At 38.7% G+C, this 18558-nt stretch overlaps 1 protein-coding gene across 5 annotated transcripts in view; it reads left to right on the plus strand.

Moving 5' to 3' along the window:
* Positions 1 to 11245, plus strand: part of MMS22L (MMS22 like, DNA repair protein) — a 99067-nt gene extending 87822 nt beyond the window's left edge. For all 5 annotated transcript variants that reach the window (XM_027694722.1, XM_027694751.1, XM_027694739.1 and 2 more), the window contains 5 exons: positions 2366 to 2577; positions 4932 to 5098; positions 6459 to 6555; positions 7723 to 7890; positions 10161 to 11245. In XM_027694722.1, coding sequence (XP_027550523.1) covers positions 2366 to 2577; positions 4932 to 5098; positions 6459 to 6555; positions 7723 to 7890; positions 10161 to 10242 — 726 coding nt within the window. In that variant the 3' untranslated portion in view covers positions 10243 to 11245. The remainder of the gene's footprint in view (positions 1 to 2365; positions 2578 to 4931; positions 5099 to 6458; positions 6556 to 7722; positions 7891 to 10160) is intronic.
* The last annotated feature ends 7313 nt before the right edge of the window (positions 11246 to 18558 follow it).

The following is an 18558-nucleotide window of genomic DNA, read 5'->3' on the forward strand; positions in this document are numbered from 1 at the left end:
CCTTGTGCCACTTGGGATATGGTGTTGTCAGACTTTGTTCAGGTCTGTTGCTCTCTGCACTTTGTAAGGAAAAGGAGGAGTCCACAATAAAGAACACAGTGTTGAGCTGAATTCAGTGGACCTTTGTGTCCAAAAGAGAAATCTAAGTTTTTTTCTAAGTTTTTGGGATGCAGTTTCCAGAATCAATTTACTTCAACTCAAAAAACAAAAATGCTTTTATGAAGGATCAGGCTAGGTTTGTTGGTTAATTTTCAAATGAAATTACTAGGTCTGCAAAAATTAGTCAGCATTCTTTCAGATATCTAAATTCTAATATTCTTTTTATTGCTATTAAATATCTCTAGGATCATTTCTTAAAAGCTCTTACTAGTTAATAACAACCAATTTCTGCTTTTCTTGATACTGTGTAGCATTTGTTGATCTTCAATTTGAAGAAGTCTCATTTAAGTAACTATTGTTAGTTTTTCACAGCTCTTCACAGGTGCTCTGTTCTTCATGTATTCCTGCAGGTATCCTCTGGAAGATTGTGATATTCTTTGTGTCCCTTTTATCAGATAAATTAATACACTTCGTCACAGATGTTTGGGGATTTTTAGTGTTATAAGTCTAGAATCTTAGAAGTGCCAGTTCCGATATTTGGATTATGGAATACATTCTATCTTTCTGTATGAGCTGTACTACAGAAACACAGGCAACTCTTCTTTATGCCTGATGCAATATCGTATTGAAAACATCAAACACTCAAGCTTACACACTAAGTAGTCTGTCATCTGTAACAGTCTCTCTGAGTCTGCTACTTGCCAAGAAGTAGCAGACTTCTTGTTTTTAAGAATTCTGATATAGCAGCAGCTGCTTTTTCCTACAAAATTTTGCGCTATGTACGCAAAAGGAGGAGAGAATCTGAACTTTCAATCAAAGCCTCGGTTGAGGAAGTGTGTTTTTTTATCACTGAGACTTGCTAAAATTACCAAGGAGCCCTAGAAGTGTGTGAAGTTAAACTCTTAATGAAACAAATCTGTGTTCAAGAGAGCCACCTACAGCAAGTCTTCAGGCAGGTAGTGAAGCGCCTCATTTCTTGAAATCTCATGTTTCCTGTATTTGTTTACTGTGGAACCAAAAGTGGGAACTCCCCATTTCAAGACCCTCAGCTATGTCTCAGCCTGCATTTTCCTGAAACAATTGTTCTGTCACATTCACACAGACAGATATGGATGAAAATGTTTTTGGGGAGGGACTCCTATTCAAAAAGCTACAGAAATACTCTTTGTCAGTATCTGGGAACAAAAGCAGTTTGACTTGAACTGTTCATTCCTATATTAGGGGGTATTAATTTACCTCAGCAACCATAAATATTCAGGCAGATACTCCTTCTACCAAAACTGGAGTCTAATAGAAGTTTGAAGTACTGTTGTGCTTGACCTTGCTTTACATCATTATTCTTGTTGAACAAAACTATTCTCAAGAGGCTTCTGTTTGTGCTGCTGACTGTGACCCTTGAGATGGAAGATCAGGGGAGTTTATTTTTTTCTTAGTGATTTGTTCTTCTTTCTCTCAGGAATCAGGGGGAAGGAAACAAGTTCTTAACTTCCTCTTATGGCAACCCATACTAGTAAGAGTACTACTCTTTTTTTCAGGGATGGATCATGTATATGTTGTGTAACTACAGGTAGTGTTCAGATAAGCACTTTCTGGGCAAGTACTTTCATTATAGATTTTTCTCTGGATCAATATAGCTTATATTGGATGAATAACAGCAGTTTTAGCCTTATCTTAAACAGAGTTTAATACCCCCACTAAATCCCTTATAAATGGTGCCTAATTTACCCTAATTTTTTCAGACTACGAGCAAATTTCTTGTTGTTGGAGCTCAATTCTAAGTGCTCATTTTTCTGCTATATCATTCATACAAGAATTTCACACAGTCCTTTACAAACAAGTGAGGTATTTATTCTTTCTCTCCCTTCTTAAATCTTACCTGACTAATATACTTCGTTAGACCACATACAGGATTGAAAAAGAAATAAGGAGCTTTCGGGCACAGAAATGTTCTCAGGTCTGAAATGCCAAAGTTTTATTTTAAATTCGAAAGGGAGCTTGCATGTCCCAAAGCTTATCTTCCAATATATTAATTAGTCTAGGAAAAGATTTTTCTCTCTTTTGCAAGCCTTGCCTGCCTCTATCTTCATTTGCAGACCATCATATCTGCACCAAATTACTGATGCTTATTTTAGAGGCAGTAGTTACTCTGTGTGCAGCAGTTTATGCAGCGTGTAGTGTGTATTTAGCCTACAGTTGCTAAAGATTTATTCAAAAGTATTGTTAAAAATTTATTCAATTTCTCACTTTCTATAATTTTCTTCTACAGGGTCTGTCCTTCATATGTTGTCAATCTCAAACACAGGGTGCCTATTTAAATCAACTCCTTGGGAGCATTATTCGACACTATTTTGGACGATTTCTCCCTTCTTATCCGACTATGCCTGGTACTGGACAGCATCCTATGCTGACTGCTTTATGCAGTTCCATTAGAGCCCCACAGATGCTCCGTCTACGGAAGACCACTTTGCACATCATAAAGTAAGGACTGGTGAAGTAAAAAACATCACTTATTCAGATTTCAGAAATAGCTAATTAGAGAGGGAATGCCTCTGTTTTCTTCACAGGTAACTGATAGTGTGGCTGTAGGAAGAGCCTGTGAGTTGCTGGGCAGGGAGCAAAGGAAGGACAGTGTGTATACATCAGGAGAGTAAAACTGGAAAGACTTGTGAGACAGTAGTTAAGGACAAGGGTTCTAGGCCATAAGAAAAACTATTGCATGAGGTCACATGAAAAGGAAGTAATTTTCTAGAAGAATTACATTCCAATATGCATCATCATACATTTGTGTCTCAGACTGTATTTAGGGTCACAGAGGTGTAGTGCTTATAGCTGCTACAGTTATATATATATGTGCATAGGAGGGCCTCATTGCTCTGTAAGTGTCAGGGTATACACAGGTGTGCCAGCTACCCAGGGGAAATGGAAAACTGAGGCTGTGGGAAGAGGAAGACATAGAGGCAGGGAGACGGTACTTGTTCACTGTGCTGTCACTGCTCACACAATGTCAACAGCAGCAATAAATCTGTGTCCCTGCTGCTGAAAGGTTGAAGCTTTGTTTTATATACTGCAGAACAGTGAACAATTCATACTTCTTGTCCATGTTGGGAAAGAAATTAAACCCCATCGAATGCAAGGTGATTGCTTTTATCCAAGGTAATTGGATTTTTATTTGTTAAAGAGTGTGTATACATATTGATTAAAAAAATAATTTCAGAGTTGATCTTGAGTAAATATAATAGGCAATCCTGTAAGTAAAGTCTGTATCGTCACACGTTAGAGGAGTGAATTAAGATTTCACAATCTTAGTTCTGACATGTTTTTAACTTATGTATACTCAAACTTTGTCACCTTAATTAAGTTAGTTTTGAATGTGTGCATGCATGTGTGAACATTGAGATTGATAGTGGAAAGAAAGTTCCAAAGCTGTAATGGCACTTGGTGATTTTTAAGATGTGAAACATTCCTTAGGGATCTGGGAAGAATGTGGAAGAAGTGAGCAATACTGATTTGCAAATTGTTGGGTGGTCAGGAGGCAGTCACTGGGTCTGTAAACAAATAGGTACAGAGTTTGCTGGCCACTTTGCCATATGGAAGCTAGTCAATATATTGCTGCCACACAGAGGAAATGGAACCACACCTTCAGGAGTATATTATGTCAGAGCTACAATAAAAGAGCTAAAATAAAGCACCCCACTTTTAGTGGAAGGGCACCCCAAAAAAAATGTGGGAAATTTTCAGAGTAACTAATAGGATAGAAGATTTTGGAGTTGCTAATATTAAAGTAAGACCACATAATGTAAGAAATATAGAAGTAAAGTTGTTACAGCTTTCATTTGCCTAGTCACACACATAGTAGCTTCAGTGCTCTGAAGCTGTCCAATAAAGTACTCAGAGCTCTGAAAGTCAGGTTCCATTTGAAAGGTGTAGGAGCACCCCTTACTGAGTTTTAATAACAATGCTGGGTTTTTAATTGATGCATTGCTCAGTAAACATGCATGCCTTGTTTGAGTAGATAACACTAACTAATATTAAATATCTAAAAAGCTTTTTTTGAAGGTTTTTGGAGTGTTCTTGCTGACTAATGAACCAATCTTGTGTTCTTTTCACCTGCACTCTTCTGTCTGGAATGCTTCAATTTCAACTTATTGTCTTCAGATTTCATTAATTGATGTCAAACCAACAGTAGTTTGTATTCTTGTATTCTTTTGTGGAAAAAAACAACAGATCAAGGTGTTCGAATTGGAACACTCCCTGTGTGTGATGTTAAAATTTGCTCCTATGGCAGATCAACCTTTTATCTTTATGCCAGATTTTATACTGGAGATGATTGTGTTAATTCTGTCAGAGCAAAAGCAGTCATTAGTGTCCTGTTACAACATACTGTTGTCAAAAATAAAATAACACTACCAGTATAACAGCAGAGCTGTTACCACAAGTTGGACTGTGAATTTACATAGTTGAATAACAGCTGCATTATGGATGTTGGTTTAGGATCTTAGAATCTCAACTCCTTCATTTATTCAACTCTGATGCTGCCTTTGTATTTTAACTTTTATAGTCACATTTGGCTTTTTAACTGTAATTATGATAGCTCTTATTTCTCACTTCCCTCTCAACAGAAGTCAGAAGGCATCACTGTCCTCTGACAAATTGGGAGTCGTTGCTAAGACTAAGACAAATAGAATCCATTATTTGAGCCCAGATAAAGATAGAAATCTATGTAATAGGCCTCCTGCTGAAATATTACAGTTATTTTAAGGTATATGGTGCTTGCATTGAATGGAAAAAACACCAAATTATAGACTTTGTTCTGGTTTGCTTTGTCTTCTCAGTGAAAACTACATGCAGTTCAAAGGCAATGCTCCACCTCCTCGCTTGGCCTCCGTTCTTGCTTTCATTCTTGAAGTACTTCAGAGAACCCAGAGCACTGAACTGTGTGACATTGAATTAGTTCTCCCATCTGTGTTGAAATGCATGGTATTGGTTAATGAGCTACAAGGTGAGCTGTTTGTTTGCTGTAAGTACATCTCTCCACACCTATAGGATGTTTTCATCCCAGTATTTAAGACTCTCAGATGAGGTGAATAAGATCATCTGTCCAGCTAAACTGGACAAGTTTTTTTGGTTTTTTTTTTTCATTGACTGATCTGGGACTTCTCTCTTTGAGGCAGAGAAGTCCTGCCTTGTTTTGCTCTCTAATGAACCAATCAACTTCTCAGGAATCTGAAGAGCATTTCCTTTCTCCCTGTCCTTCCCATCTAGTTGCCTCTAGACTTGGCAACTGTGGAAGTTTTCTTCCACCTAAAACTTTGATACCAAATAAGACTGGCGTGTGTTCTCCCCATAGATGTATTATAAATGGATTAAAAGTAGCATGTTGCTCTCTGAAGGCATCTTTGAGTCTTCTTTCTTCTTTTAGCATGCTTTGTTTCATAGCAAGAACTTCTTTATTTTTAGCTTCTTAAAAAATGAAGCACTCTGTTCACCCTATCATTATATAATGAATGTGCATAAGCTGCTAGTAGAGGCATTAAGCAAAATTGGGATTCACTTCTGACTTCTCCTGGGAATTTTCTCTAATAAAGTACTTTTTGATTCTGGTCTATAACAGTTTCAAGGACAAGATGTGCTTAGGAAATTAGCTGAATCATCACAGAACTTTCTTCCCTCTTTTGCCATTATGGCCATACCTGCTGGAAGCTGAGAGCACCCACCTTGCAATGGGCTGGGGATTAGAATGGGCTGGAAGTGTTGTGCTGCTGTAGCCACCGGCTCACTGCCTGCCTGGACAGGCCTTCTAGAAAAGTCCTTGCAGCCCAGTTCCACCTTTATAAAGGAAGAGCTGCATCTTGCAACTTGAGTATTTATTTAAAAACAATAAAATAATGAAGGGTTGTTTGTTTGTTTGTTTCCCTTAAAAAACAAGTTAGGGTGGATTTCAGAACAATATTCACCATTGAAAGTACTAGATCTACTTAACTTAGGGCAGGATATAATGCTATGACTACCTTTCTTTTAAATAAATAGGAATGATTAAAGAATATAAACAGAACTTACATTTAAATAAAATCTCTATTTCCAATAAGTGTGTATCTCTTTACTTTTACTTAAAAAGACCATTGTGTACTTAAAAATCTGCATGTTTAAAGGATAATGGTGGTGAAAATAAGACTTTTGCATAAATCTGTGACTCATTCTGTTCTTTATAGCCAATCTAACTGCTTTCACAGTAATTTCACTTGCATCAAAGTAAAACGAAACCTTTTCTTCTCATTTAAAAATTTTAGTCTTCATGAAAGACATTCTCCAGATGGTCAGTTCAAGAGCTCTGCATGAATCTTGTGATTTTTCTTTTACAGTTAAAAAAATATCTACAGACATTGTACAGAACGTGGTAGAAGGCTGCCAAGCAGGGTCAGGAGGAGAACATGCCACCCAGCTGACTTCTGTATTTAGGTAACCAGAAAATATGCCAATTGGCAGCGAAGCTACTGCAAGCCGATTGACAGCAAACATGTTTTTTTTAAATAGCTAACTATCCTTAACATACTGCATTGTTGCTTGTTTATGGTATTTAAGTAATGGTACTTTTGGCACTAGTTTTGAACACAGCTTGACCAAAAAGCCAGAGGAAAAAAATTGAAGAGGGAAACATACCTACTTTCTCATGGATGAGGTACTGTTTTCAAAGATATACAGTAGGGAGGTATGTTGCTGCTGCAATGGGAAAAACTCCTCAGGAATGCTGATGGTCAGTGTTAGGTGCCATGAAAGATGTGGGTGCCTAATTTGAAGTGCATATAATGAAGATCGAATCTTCATATAGCAAGCTTAGCTTTTTTATTTGATTTTGCGACAATGATAGATTATTGTAATGTAAATTATGCTTATTCCATACTTATGCAAAATGAATCCTGTTTCTAATATGGATACAGTAGAAGAGCTGCGTGACCTGACACCTGAAGACATTCTGCAATCCTTAAGCACTGCTGCTGTATTAGGTCAGGTCTAGATGAAAGCTTCAGAGAGACTCTCCAAAATAAGAATGGATGTTTGTGGGCATGCCAGTCTGTACCTGATTCGTCACCTCCATGGGATGTGTCATCCCTAGGGTGTTACTTCTGATTTGAATGTAATCTGTGGTCTTGTAAGACCTCAAACCCTCAGGAAGGCAAATGAGCGTGCTTCCATCCTGTGGTCTACCCTGCTGAAGGTCCAGTGGAGCCTTACAAGAAATGCCAACGTTATTTCTGCAGATTTGAATCTAGAACTCTTGTTCATCTTTTTTCCTTACAAATATTATTTATTAAATAATAAATGCATGTTTTAGTTTTGCATTCAGACACATTACAAAGTGCAGTGCTTTGGAACAAGTCATCCCTGGTGTAACAGCAGCAGAATCTGCCAATTGGCTTGAAAAGAAACGTGTGGGATTTTTAGCATTAGGCTTCAAAAGCATGGCTTCATTTAAATAGAGTATCCCAGGTAGTGTATTCCAGTGTAACAATATGAAAATTGTCATGCAGCCAGATTGCTTGTTCTGATTAGACTCTTCAGTTGTTCTTGGCATGTTCTCTGCATCTAGTTTTGACCCTGCATTAAATGCCTCTGTGTCCCCCTCAGGCAGTTTATCCAGGATTACACCGCTGTCTATGATCACCGGGTTTTCAGCATACTAGAAACAGTGGCAGTCTTGGATCAGATGTTAGTTACCAGCCTGATTCCCACAATCACACAGTCTCTGAAGGATTCGGAGTACAAACAAGGTCTTGGAAGAAATACTGCACAGAGGTTTGATTTTTATTTACTTTGTTTTTTGACAATGAGCAGTAGAGGTTTATTCTCTTGAAAAAAAGCAGTTTTACCACAGCAGCACAGATAATGAGTCATTTTTTAAGAGTGTTCAGCCAGAAATCTGCCTTAACTCAAGCCTTTTGTGGTTTTAAGCCATCTATATTTGCTAAATATTTCCAGAGGTGTTTTGATACTAGGGTCTGCACACCCCAGCAGAGTTTATGTGAAGCCATGCTGCCTCTGCTCACTCCACTGTATGTTGCAAAATAGGAAAATTATTTGGGGCAGGAATTCTTTATTCTATCAGTCCCTGTTTTAGAGGACTTTATGGGTCATATGTAAAATTATGGTATATTCAAGTATGATCTGAGATGCTTGGAAAAGAAATACCCATAGCTTAATTTCAGGAGTTCTCTCATAATCTAAACATAGAAGAGTTGTGGGTGTCCAGAAAAGGCTGGCTCCAAAAGGCACAGCAGACTTATACTTCCTCCATTTGCCCCCAAGAACTTAGGACAGAAATATTTGACTTGTGAATCCATCTGGCATTAGGTGGAAATGGCACAGGAGGGGAGCAGCTTTGCACAGAGTGTGGTGTCTCTGGGTGCGGATGCAGCACTGAACTTTCAGCACCTCTATACGAATACTGTTACAAAACTCCAGGAAGCTCTGCCTAGTGTGGCACTTGAGCCAAAAGGGCTTCTCCTGTTAGTACTGCTCACTGGAAGGCTGCCCTTGACTCTCCGTGTGGTCTGGGACAGGAACTGGCCCCAGTGTTTGCATTAATGCACATCCTGGGACTAGTCAAAGGGTAGGATCCTAGTGACACCTCACCCTGGGGAAGTTTTAAGGTATGTGTTGGCAGGGCCTGGACTATAATAAGTCCAAAAGACAGAGTTGTGCAAGATGTAACCCATGAGACTCTAAAGGGTAGTCACAAGGTTTTAATCTTCCATTTAATGAAAAATATATTTAACTTATTTGTAATTGTATTATTCACTTTTTATTATCCGGTACCAACAAATACATTTGCTTTTATTTAAGAGAATTCAGCCAGGGTCAGCCGGATGTACCATTATATGCAGGATTTCCATACTATCTGCTTTTCATATTTTGATAATGTATTTCATAGCCAATTTTTTTGTTGTTGTTAAATACTGTTATTATGGTAAAATTCATCCCACAGTCTATAACATACTGACAGAATGCAGGTTGCTTGAGCTTCCTGAAATATATGTTTGGAGATTACTGATTACATTTTTTTTAGCCTCATCACTTAAAACTGTGTATTATCTAATCTGTTGTCGATGTTTTGTATAAATAATTTGTATTTATAATATGCTCCATGACGCAGCAGTCTGAGGTGATCCATGAGCATTTTATTGTAAGAACACTAATACCTGATTTTCTCTTTTCAGTCCTGGCCACTAAATAACATTATATTAATATATTCTGTGCAATTACTGTAGACACAGAAGTGCAAACCCAGGTATATATAAAAGAAGCAAAGTTCTCAAGTTGCATTATAGTGGTGATGTCCAATGTTGTTATTGCAAGGAACTAGTATGAAAACTTCAGTTTTGTTTGCTCAAGTTGATATTTCATGACAAGAATACGTAATTAGAATATACCTAAATGTCAGAGACAGTACCTTAACAATAATTACATTGTCTAGGTTGGAGAGTATTAGAATGAACTTAAGGTGAAAAGTCCCATCAACACATATGCACTCTTCTGGAAAATCCACTTGAGTGACAGTTCCCTTCTGAATTCCAGGTTTATTTTAAAACAGCTGTTGTCCTTGGTTGAGGATGTTGGTCTAAATCTGCGTTAATGCCAGCCTGCGCCTTAGTGCCAGTGGCTCACATCATTGTGCTGTAGTGTGAGTCAGAAATTTCTTCGGCAGAAATGAGAGAGCAAACATGATGAAGTCTGAATGCTAATCTCATCTAAGCCTTGGAAACGCCATGTTTTAAAATGAAGAATTTCTATTTCACCACAGTTTACTAAACAAGTAGACTTCTAGGCATCTTCACTACACTTCTAGTCATGAACAATGCAATTCTTGTCTTTCTTCCAATCTGGCCATACTAAAAAATTCACAGCAAACAAAACAGTTGAATAGGTGGAGAGTAGTTCCCATGTTTTAATATTCCAATATGTAAACAATGATTTTGGGAATTATGTGCTTTTACTCCTAGGATGTGTGAGATTGTTTAAGTAACGTGTTACATTTTGGTTTGTTTTGTTGTTTTTTTTCTCAACAGAGAAGCCTATAAAAGACTCTTATCTTACCTCGCAGAGGCTGGACAAAATGAGATACAAAAACTGGAAAATGAGACAGATTAGTAGAGTGCTGGTGATTAATTCTTTCCTCTTGGATGTTGTGACACTGTCAATACCTAAAACTATACTCTGCGACACAGTAGACAAGTTCTTTATCTTACAATGGAAATACATTTATCAATTTTGTGGTTGTTTTTTCCCTCCAATTTATGTATTAATTTTAAAAATTTCTGTGGTATTTAATCTTGTCATGCATCTGAAGATTAACTCAATATACTGATGGATGGCGACTGAAAGATACAGCTAATTTATTACATATTTAAATGTCTATATGAACAGACCCTCTATTGCAACACACAAGACAGGATTTCAAAGAATTAATTTCACAACTCAGTTCACATTGAGACCTGTCCCTCTTAACAGTGTACTTTCGAAAATCTTATTCAGTCTGTCCATAAGAAAATCTTAACTTTGTACTTCCTAATTTATTATTTTAGCAGAATAAGAAAAACCTGTGCTCTCTAGTACTGAACTTGTTGAATGCAGTGTATTCACTGGGAGTTGTGCCAGCATGATGATGTTGATGTTGTGCCAGTATAGTGTTGTTAAGAGACAGCTTGTGCTTATGTTGCACAGAATGTATATAGTTGTCTTAACCTTCCACCTGTATTAAAACATTTAAGTCTTTCAGATTGCAGTGTAAAATCTCTCTGTTGTCTTTGAAGAAAAGGTAGGTTCAGATTTCCCATTCTCTCCCTTTTCAATACTATGTTCTTAAAATTAATCCATAATTTCCAGGGATTCTATGATCTTTTCATTAGCCATGACACTGTTAATTATTGACTTAACTTAGACTAAGTGTGAGGGGAAAAAGAAGAGAGGATAAACTTCTAATGGAAATTATCATCATTTGATCATAGGCTAGTCATTATTCCTGTTTGCCTGAAAAGTTGGATTTTTCAACTATTTTGCCGTGTTATTGATCTTTCTGGGATGGATCTAGCTCTGTAACTTTTTCTACATTTTTTTCCCTAAAGTTCTCCAGGAACTTTTATTAATGGCTGTGGTATCCACATTTTTCATTTCCCTAGATAATCAGTATTTCTGAAACTACTTACTGGACTTTGAGAGTGGTAAGTCTGCCCTTTATGGCAACACTGGTGAGCAGGCTCTTACTTTTAAAGTTACTCACATTTTAACTTTACAGTGTTAATGGGAAGGAAAGATTATTTTTGTGTCTAATAGCTCCACAAAAATCCCTAAAATCTTGTTCAGAACTGCTCCTTTTTTGTTACAGTAATCTTATCAAGTTGAACTAGATAATCTTCTTGCCTAAATCAGCTATCGGTACTTCAGATAATGCAGTAACTAAAAGCCTCTTTAGGCTACTTAATAGTGCAGAACATAGAGGTTCTTTTCATTATGAAAGTGACTTATTGAATTTGCATTGTAGCTTCTTATAAGCTTCTGTACCTGGGAGGAGCTTTATTCATCTCAGGAGGACTGTGCTGCTAAAATGCTTTTTCCTTTAAAAAAAAAAATACACCCCCCTCAAGAGAGATTGAGATATCTTTGAGATTTGAGTCCTACCACCCAGTAGATTGCAGAACAAATGTCTTACTGTAGTATTACTTCCTGAAAGTAAAAACTGTGACTTTTAAAGGATGGAGCAGATATTATAACAAAGCATTTAATGATGTGTTTAGTAGGTTGTTAAAGACATATTTAATACTATCTCTAGTGGTTGGAAGTTTCTGAAAAAGCAACAGGACTTTATGTAAATGCACAGCAGCTCGTGGTGCATGAGAAACTAATTTAAACAGTTTGGAAATTATCATTCTTCTCTGTCACAAAGTTAATGTGAGCAGAAATACTGCATTTTGCATCATATTCATCAACCACTGCCAAATGGGCAATCTGGTTTGGTCTATTTATTTGGTATGGACATTTGCAGATGTGACTGATAGTTCTGATAATATTAATGAGAGGAAGGCTTGCAGAGTGCTAGGCTAGGCTGACTTACCAAGCATACACCAAAACAACAATCCAAAACCAATTAGGAGGAAAGAAGAAAATCCTGATTTTAAGTACAATATAGAAAAAAAACCCCTGAAAACGAAAAGAAATTATATATTATGTCTTGTTAGATGCTGTCTGTATAAAAGCTGCTTAAGACAATGAACATTATTTAAATTAAACCTTTCTGTAATATTTTACATATGAACAGTTTGGTTAAAAAACTAAAAGCTAGTAGATTCAGACTGGTTATAAGGAAGAAATTTTTTATGATGAGGGTAGTGAAACACTGAACAGGTTTCCCAGAGAGATAGTAGATGCCCCATCCCTGGAAACATTGAAGGTCAGGTTGCATGAGACTCTAAGCAGCCTGATCCAGTTGAAGATGCCCCTGTTTATTGCAGGGGGTTTTGACTAGATGACCTTTAAAGGACCCTTCCAACACAAACCATTCTATGATTTACAGACCTTGTTGATGTATTTGCTAAATATTCAAACATTACCCATCTTACTACATTTGGACAGATGGACACTGCTGCAATTCTTGTTTTACCCAGCTCATTCAGGCTTCTGTGTCCTCTCACAGGCTTGGAGCAACACCATTCCTAACAACCCTACTGGGGTCCTTCCTTCATTCTCTTCTTTCCAGCCAGCACCTGCCCACACATGCTGCTGCAGAAGGCAGTGCTGATCATCAACCTGCTGTCTCACAGAAGCATTCAGTATTAACAAAGGGCTGAAAGGCAAGCCACTGTTGGGTGCAAGACAGTGTGTTAGAGACTGCTTTAGTCTGAGTTAAAGTCAGATCTGATGTGCCAAAGCCACACGCTGCAGGTGAGCGGGCTGACTGTACTAAGAGGTCACCACTCCAGACAGCTTTATATTGCCACAATTTTGATCCTGAAGTGTCACCATGAAGTGGCAGCCTGATTTCTGCTTTTATAGGCTCTTCCTTTGGCCTGCATTTTTTGTAGCACTAGGGCAGCATTTTACTTTTTGTAAGGAAAGGGTCTCTCACAGTATGTTGTCTAAAAGTAACACTGCTTGCAAGGACAGACATTTGCTGCAGTTGTAAATTCTGCAACTGATGGAGAAGAGATGCTGAAAATAAAGTTGTAGCCAGAGTACCTCATTCAGAGAAATTTCAGCATTCAAACTCTTCTATATAATGAAAAGTTAGTGGCATTAAGCCATTTTGAATGTTGTCATGGTTTAACCCCACACAGCAGCCAAGCACAATGCAGTCACTCACTCACTCCCCCACCAGTGGGATTGGGGAGAGAATCGTGAATGTAAAAGGTAGAAAACTCATGGGCTAAGATAAAAGACTATTTAATAGGACAAGCAGAAGCTGTGCACACAAGCAGAGCAAAACAAGAAATTAATTCAGTCCTTCCCATGGGCAGGCAGGTGTTCAGCCATCTCCAGGAGAGCAGGGCCCCATCACAGGTAACAGTTACTTGGGAAGACAAATGCTATCACTCCAAATGTCCCCCTCTTCTTCCCCCTACTCTGTATACTGAGCATGATGTCATATGGTATGGAATATCCCTTTGGTCAGTTGGGGTCATCTGTCCCAGCTGTGTCTCCTCCCAACCTCCCAAGCATTCCCAGTCTCCTCACCAGCATGGCAGTACGAGAAGCAGAAAAGGCCTTGGCTCTGTGTAAGCCCTGCTCAACAGTAACAAAAACATCTCTATATTATCAACCCTGTGTTCAGCACAAATCCAAAACACAGCCCCATACCAGCCACTGTGAAAAAAATTAACTCTACTCCAGCCAAAATTAGCAGAAATCTTAATCTATTACTCATAACTATGGGATTGCTGTTTGTCAGTGGAGTTTTAACAAAATATTTAATTTCAGTAAGCTTTTTTCCCCCCAAGCTTGGTGCATGTTCTGTGACCAGTGTCTCCCTTCATTTAGAAATGCTAATAATGCTGACAGGAGACCTGTCTGAAGGACAGTGGGCATGAGCCTTGTGAGCATTTTCTATGCTGATCTCATTGGCCAGAGGACTGTTCCAGGATATAAGAGGACTACTATACCCTTTTCTTTCTGCAATATATAGAACTGAGATCTGAATAGACAGTATTTCATTTTTATACTTTTCCTATTCCAGAATTCAGGATACCAATCACCTCTGACCCATTATCATCCTTGTGCTACGAAACAGATGTCCAGCATATTATGAACAATGGCAGACAGAGAGAAGTCTGGCTTATCTTCCCTTTAGTAACCTCAAAATGATAACATAAAAAAGACGCCTTCTGTTCAGAATTCACATGCAACTTCCATTAGTCCCACAAAGTTGTACTTCTATTTTATAAGAATTTCTCATGTGTTATTGTTATTAAAGAGCAGAAACACGGTAATTTAAGTTACTCCTTGCTTTCATTTTCAATGACAAAAATAGTAGAGAGGGAGAAGGCACTTGTTTCAATAAAATAGCTTCTGAAATAGAAAAATTCACACCTTTTATGCTGGAATAAGAGCAGCAGACCTATAGAAAGAATAAGGTTCTGCATATCTGTTGTAATTGCACAGAAGAGGAGCTGCCAATAGCATGCACTGCTTGGCCATTTAAGGAACTCTGATAACTGTCCACTTAAATGCAACATATTTCCCTTGGGAAACAGAAAAGAGGTTTTATTGTGCTCTGGTTTTCCCTCTTTCAGTAGCTTTTGAAAATTATGTATGCAATGGGTATTTTCAGTTTAATCATATTTTAGAATTTCTAACTATTACTTAAAACTCAAATTCAGTGTAATCAGCCCATCTGTTAGCAATGGTTATAAAATTATGTTGAAGATTAAAAATCTGATGCAGTGTCAATATGTCCTAGCATAATTAAGCTTGTTTTATGATGAATGACTAGGATATGGCTTTTGCCTATTTGAGCAGCTTTAAAATGGTGAACCTTTTGCAGGCTTAATGTATAAAGTGTGAAGGTATGTATAGAACAACAAAAAAAATTGTAAAAACTCAGACCCTGTATTCATAGATGTGGTATTTTTACAGGCCTTTGGAAATGTCAGCAGAGTAATTCCATGTCACAACCAACTTAACTGCATCTTTCTGTCCATCAAACACCACCTTGAATCTACCCTCCTCCTTGTAGAATGACACCAAAACAGGCATTAAAAATGCAAGCTTAAATTTCTTATTTGTTTTAGAAAGGCCCAGCATGACCTGCATAGGCACTGGTGGAAAAATTAGAACAGCATTCACTTACATGAATTGAGGGTATTGCTAAAAATACTTACTCTGTTCTTCAGTACTTGAAGCATTGCAACATTAACATTTTAAGCATTTTAATTCTGGCATTACTGTGAAACAGCTATATATAATCATCTCTATTGGAAAACTATTCTTTATGTGGACACTTTTTATCCCTTTGTAACATGTCCTTGGGGGGCTAAGGGAAATCCATTTTGCAAAAATAAAACTACATAAGCCCTTTATATGGTCTGTGTGCTAAACTTCCTGCAAAGTCTTCCTCCCCTACAAACTCTGCCTGCAGATGAAGTGTTTTAACCTTGCCCTCTTAATTTATTCTACATTCTAATTTTCAATAAACAGATGCCGCCTCTTTTCGCGCTTGTTTCCACATTGTTCCACATTCTGCCTGTGTTGTTTCTGCATGTGTGAATATTCAATTATCTCTTTCTCCATGATTCTGCAACTGATGTACTAAGTGTCTGTACAGGTCTGGGGGAGGGTAACTGGGGAAGGTGAAACCTAAAGGAAAAAGAGTTACAGAAGTTTCAGCTATTCTGAGAGTCAGGTACTTTGCCCAAAAGCTGGTAAATTAAGAAGAAAGTCATAAGCCACAATTAGAAAGGCAAGGATTACAAAACCATTAGTGCACAGAAACAGAATTGCTGCACACTGGCTCATAACATGTGAGTGTGTCTTTGGTCAGCACTTGGGTGTGAAATGCTCAAGAGACACTAAAGGGGCAGAAGATGCTGTTGGTGCTGCTGCTTGTGGAAACTGGGTATTTTTTAGATGAAAAGCACAAAGCAGCTGATGTCTTTGTGGTTATTTATAGCTAAGAAGAGCTGTTAACACATTTTAGGACTCAAAGGTTAAGTATGCTATATAAAGGATTGAATATTACTCATTATGGGAGTGGCCCAAAAGAGGAGATTGGGGAACAGCTCTTCAGTACAGCTCTCAGGACCTTGTGGCCCAAAAGTGTTAGCTGCAAATTTAAGTAGCTGTAATGTGTAAATCTAAGGACTTCGGGGCATGGAATTACACTGTCTTCCAAACTCAGCAGTCAGTAACTGCTACTGCATTACTGACTTGTAAGGACACCTTCCCTGAAGCACTGTGAGTTCTCACTGGTTGCAAACTGCCCCATTACCTTGCACACTCCCAGCTGGATGAAAGACTTGTGTTGGCATCAGCTCTCAGACTGTGCTGATCAGACTCTCGGGTAACAGAAGTTACCCGAGAATATTTCCAAGCATGGAAATATTCTGGACAGCTTTAAGGCTTTGTGCTAAACTGCATGTCAGAGGTATGTACCAAAACTGGTAGGCTGGGTAGGGACAAAGGTTGGGTTCAGAGTTGTATGTTTGCCAAAAATGGCACAAAATTTGGAGTCAGAGCTGGAGCTCACACACAAGAACCTGCAACTGTGGCAGTTTCAGAAGCCTGAGACGCTCAGTGGAAAGACGGCAAAATGAGGACATGGTGATTGAGAACCTTCAGCTCACTGGGCAGCCTTTGCTGCCTGGAGTCCTGCACAGCGGCAGGTGGCAGGTGAAGCCATCTTGTTCTCCCACCCCAGCTCCTCCCCAGCTGAGACCCCTCAGCCACAGTAGGATGCTCTCTGTCTGCTCTTGCATCCACACCGTTCTTTTCTTACCTGGCAATAACTAACCAGGTTTTGCTCAGCTGCCAAGGGCTATGTGGCATTTTCTGACTTAAGATGCAGTAAAGCATCCCCATCTGTCCTGTAGGTCCTGCAACAAAAGCAAAAGGACACAGATAGGAAAGTATGGCACAAACACTTAGAGGCTAAGAGGGACTTGTCAGTAATCAGCGGAGCCGGATGATTAAGAGCCAGAGCAGAATCCTGACACTAATAAGAGCATATGTGTTGTCCTGAGGCTCTGTGGCAGAGGTACCCCTAACTAATATAATGCAATTGCACAGCTGTTTAAAACTGCTATTCACAGTACAGACAATTGGTGATAACAAGCGGAGCAGTAAAAGCGTCTAAAGGGCAGAACAAACATGATAAATAACTTTCTTGCCTTTCAGACCTCGAACCAAGAGGCACATGCTGCTTTGCATAAGGAAACTGCTTTCTGTCACCGCTCAGTCAGCCAGATCCATTGTAATCCCCTCCCCTTGTTCTCCAGGAGCAGCAGTTTAGAAATTATTCCATAGCTGGAGTTGCGGTAAGCTATGAGGCCTAGAAGTAAAAGCCTCCAAACTAAGTTGAGGCATACAAATTCATACTTTGCACTATTGCCAGAAGTGCACTGGGCTTTACAAAGGCTGAGAAATTAATCCTCCCACCACCTACAAAATAGGAAGTATATGTCAGTTCTGCCCCCAGAGCAAAAGCTGATCACCTACCTGGTGTGATACCTCCAGGATGAGGCTCAAAGCTCCTGCATACACGTTTTGATTATTTTAGCCACCCTCTTCTTGAGAATGAGATGTAATATGTTTGTATCCCTGAAAACTACACATAAGTCAAAGTTCGAATACTTGCAGGCCTTGGGCCCTGCAACCCACACAGGAAAACAATTTCTAAATTGTAAATGGCCTGTTAAGAGAGCTGACCCTTGCATGCAGATTTTCAGGAGATCAAACAAATTAAACCAAGAAACTAAAATATATCTTGATGTACAGCCTATACAGCTTTCAAGCAGTATAGAGAAAAGTACTGCCTGGATGTAGGCTTGCTTGGTGCACAGAGGGAGGCAATGTTAGCAACTCAAGTTAGTGCACCAGGCAAAGACAGTGCAGCTGCACCTCTTCTCTAGGCAATGAGAGTGAGAAAGCTTAGCAAAAAAACCCCATAAAACATTCTAACCTGATAAGTACTGGAAAAGAAAAGGTGATGTTCCATGAGTACACTGCCCAGCAGGAGACTGAAATGGTGATAAAGTTACTTCCCTGTAACCAGACACTTAAAAGATGCATTTGATTTGAAAACACTGCTCCCTGGACAAAGTCAAACCTGTTCCTGTCCAGCAGGCGTGGGCTACTGCCACAGCATATTCTGCAGGTGGCATTTGCAGGAGCATCAGTAGGAATCTGACAGGTCTGCTCAGACTGCAGTGGCAGGGAGCTGATCAGTAGGTAAAGCAGAGAAGTGCAGACTACCCATAAATC

The sequence above is a fragment of the Neopelma chrysocephalum genome, unplaced genomic scaffold (genome assembly GCF_003984885.1).
Source record: "Neopelma chrysocephalum unplaced genomic scaffold, ASM398488v2 Primary Assembly neopelma1_23b, whole genome shotgun sequence".
Taxonomy (NCBI): domain Eukaryota; kingdom Metazoa; phylum Chordata; class Aves; order Passeriformes; family Pipridae; genus Neopelma; species Neopelma chrysocephalum.